Below are 4,159 nucleotides of genomic sequence, written 5' to 3' on the forward strand. Positions count from 1 at the left end.
ATGTGTCTCTCAAATTGCTTTTCCACTGTCGTGGTTTGCTTCGCTCACAAATAAGCATTATCTCACTGCTCCACCGTTCTGGCCAGCGGTACATAATGCGCCGGCGCAAGCCAGCCGTATGGGTCACTAATAAAGTATCATAATTATTTATATTGCCTCCCTCAAGGGGATATATTGAAGTTATTATTATTAAAAGGAAGAGATTAACCAGTTCATTAAGTCAAGCTTGACTCTCAAAGAGCTGGCCGGATAAGGTATAGGGTGATATGGAGAAAAGAAGTTTGGTGGAAGAAGATACCTTTGATAGAAGGCACTGGAGAAGGCACATCAGGCAATGGACCCCTCAACGTAGGGATAATGGTGTGAAAGACGTGTTGCTGGATTAGGGTTATCTAGTGCCAGAAATGGTTCCTGTTCGATAAAGAGATTTTATATACTTTTAGAAGTTTAAGGTTACAGAATTTGATAGGAATAAACAGATTAATACAACGAAAACAATTGAATTAACCGGAAGTAAAAAGAGTTATTATATATTTTTAGAAGTTTAAGTTTACAAAATTTGTTTGGAATAAACAGATAAAAGAAAAAAATTGAATTAACCGAAAGTTGAAGTAGGAGGACGACTGACAATAAATGTTATTCGTTATCAGAGCTGGCTGGATAAGGTAAAGAATGCTATGGAGAAAAGAGATTTAGTGGAAGAAGCATTAGAGAAGTCCACCCCAGGCAACCGACCCCTTAATGTAAGGACAAATGTTATTCGTAGAAATAGAAATAAATAGAAATAAATATTTAAAGGAATAATGAGGCTATGGATTAAAAATTTAAAAGCAGTACATTTTCCACCCAATTAACCTTAATTACTCTTCATATTTGAATACCTTCCTCGAGATCCAGTGGATGTCTCCGGGGAAAAGTTAGAGAGACGTGAAATCTCTTTAAAGATTCTCGTGTTCGTTAGAGAGACTATATTACTTACAAGTGGAGAGAGAAACTGAATAAAGAATTCACAGAACGTATATTGTCAGGATGCCTTGCTTTCTCTTGTCCTCGGCTGTTAAGCTATTATTATTATTATTATTATTATTATTATTATTATTATTATTATTATTATTATTATTATTATTATTATTTTCATTTATTTATTTTATTATTATTATTGTTAAGCTATTATTATTATTATTATTGTTATTATTATTTATTATTATTATTATTGTTATTTTTATTATCATTTTCATTTATTTATTTTATTATTATTATTATTGTTAGCATTACTATTATTATAATTATCATGATTATTATTATTACTATTGTTATTTTTATTATTATTATTATTATTATTATTATTATTTTTTATTATTATTATCATTATTATTATTATTATTATTATTATTATTATTAGCTAAGCTACAACCCTAGTTAGAAAAGCAAGATGCTATAAGCCCAAGGGCTCCAATAGGTAAAAATAGCCCAGTGAGGAAAGGAAATAAGGAAATAAATAAACATGAGAAAAATTTAACAATAAAACATTCTAAAAACAGTAACAACATCAAAACAGATATGTCATATATAAACTATAAAAAGACTTATGTCAGCCTGTTTAACTTTTACTATGACTTTGAACTTTTGAAGTTCTACCGATTCAACTACCCGATTAGGAAGATCATTCCACAACTAGGGACTAGAGAGAGGGAGATTGCTTTTGGTTTGAGAGGACTTTTTGGTGGATGGAAGAAATGCTCAACTGAAGAGATATGTATTTTATTTTTTCTATTTTAGGAAAATAATAATTAGTTTTCGGTTAATCATAGAAAGACCTTATTGAGATTATATTTATCTATTTTCATTGATTATCAAAAATCCCCTTCTGTGAAAATAGAAAAGAAAGCTCTTTATTTCTTCAAGCACAAAAAAGGCGGCTTTTGTCCCCGCGGATTAAAAATCAATGAAGATCAAAAGGCCCCTCACACGCTGTCCTGAGCGGAAGTGATTTACTAGCTGTGTGCACTGGTAACCCGCGCGTTTCTAGTGTAGCGGCTTATAGAAACTACGAGGCCGCTCGGGGAAAATCCTCTCGTGTGAAGACACGCCTCCTAACCAGTGGAAATATTTCCGCACGGCAAAGATCCGCTCGTGTGAAGCGAATCGAAGTGAGTTTTGTTGAAAATGCAAATCACTAATATAAGGAAATATGTATTTAAAATAGGAATAATTTCATCTCCTATAAGAATATCCTTCTCGGTGAAGACATGCTTCTTAACGCTCAGAAATATTTCTGTACGGTAAAAATCTCCTTGTGTCAAGCGAGCCTAAGTTAATTTTGTTTAAAATGAAATCAACTAATATAAGGAAATATGTATTTTAAATATAAATAATTTCATCTCCTATAAGATCCTTCTTGGTGAAGACATGCCGCTTAACGAGCGGAAATATTTCCTTACAGAAAAAATCCACTCGTGTGAAGTGAGCCTAAGTGAGTTTTGTTTGAAATTTTATTAACTAATATAAGGAAATATGTACTTAAAATATGAATAATTTAATCCCCCATAAGAAGATCCTTCTCGGTGAAGACACGCAGGTTGACGCTCGGAAATATTTCCGTACGGAAAAAATCCGCTTGTGTCAAGCGAACCTAAGTGAGTTTTGTTGATAATGCAAATGACTAATATAAACAAATATGTATTTGAAATATGAATAACTTATCCTATAAGATGCTCTCTTCTCAACAGCGTGGGCTCAAGTACATCCACACCTGGCTGCAGCAAAGTGCCTACGCCCAATCCATCCCCTCAGTACCGCGTGGTTATGATTGGCTCCGTGGGCGTTGGCAAGTCGACCCTCATCACGCAGTTTATGACTTCTGAATACATGTGCGCCTACGATGACTCACCTGGTGAGTAGAATTAACCTATTATTTAGATTCTCTGAAGTAGAACAACTACACAAAGGTTTGTTTTCAGGATATAGCAGCATCTAATACCTGATTTGCCTGTGTATCACAGGTGTTAAATTCTATTAGTTCATCTTTGTTTTTATTTTCATTGAATAAAGCAACCTTTAACATTGTTTACTTGTGGAGCAGGTAAGTGCATTTCAGATGTTTAAGCATTGTTACTTTGCTGGCCTGAAATTAAAGTAAATTTCTTATGGTACGTGATTATTAAAAACTTTTTGTCAAAGAATATCATGTGAGTATAGTCCAATTGGTGAAATATTACTAATGTCTAAGATGTGTAAAGAATATATATATATATATATATATATATATATATATATATATATATATATATATATATATATATATATATATATATATATTTATATATATATATATATATATATATATATATATGATATATTTTGCACATTTATACGTGTTTTTCATATTCAAATAAGCCATATACTTTAATAAATTAATATCTGGATTCTCTTACCGACTTTGGGATCAGAGTCCCAAGGTGAAACCACGGGGTTAAATGGCGCTGTCACTGTCATACAAGTATCCTGGACCAGGGTTCGATTCCCAGCTGGTCAGATGCTATTGTATTTGATTGGTTTCGCCTTGGGACTCTGATCTCGAGGTCTTAAAGAGAATCCAGACTTTAATGTATTAGAATATATGGCTTATTTGAATATATATATATATATATATATAATATAATATAATATAATATATATGTATATGTATATGTATAGATATATGTATGTATGTATATATATATATATATATATATATATATATATATATATATATATATATATATATATATATAAGTATATATATATCTATATATTAAGTATATATATATATATATATATATATATATATATATATATATATATATATATATATATTATATATACATATATATATATATATCTATATATATAAGTATATATATATATATATATATATATATATATATATATATATATATAATATATATACATACTTACATACATAAAGTGTACTGTAGACTGCAGATCAAGGAACTAGAAAACTATATCAGAAAAGACGCGAAAATAATATAAGTAGTTTCTCATCCTTTCATAAAAATATGTTGAATAAAACTGGCCATCCAGAAAATAGTATTCAAAGATAATCTGTATCCCGCAGTGAGAGATTCTTTGCCACGTTAGAAAAAAAAGTATAGAATAA

At 30.2% G+C, this 4,159-nt stretch overlaps 1 protein-coding gene across 1 annotated transcript in view; it reads left to right on the plus strand.

Moving 5' to 3' along the window:
• LOC137645552 (serine/arginine repetitive matrix protein 1-like) overlaps nucleotides 1–3,019 on the plus strand; it is a 99,565-nt gene extending 96,546 nt beyond the window's left edge. The window contains exons 4-5 of the mRNA XM_068378355.1: nucleotides 2,730–2,893; nucleotides 3,003–3,019. Of these exons, the coding sequence (XP_068234456.1) occupies nucleotides 2,730–2,893; nucleotides 3,003–3,019 (181 nt within the window). The remainder of the gene's footprint in view (nucleotides 1–2,729; nucleotides 2,894–3,002) is intronic.
• The last annotated feature ends 1,140 nt before the right edge of the window (nucleotides 3,020–4,159 follow it).

The sequence above is a fragment of the Palaemon carinicauda genome, chromosome 8 (genome assembly GCF_036898095.1).
Source record: "Palaemon carinicauda isolate YSFRI2023 chromosome 8, ASM3689809v2, whole genome shotgun sequence".
NCBI lineage: Eukaryota > Metazoa > Arthropoda > Malacostraca > Decapoda > Palaemonidae > Palaemon > Palaemon carinicauda.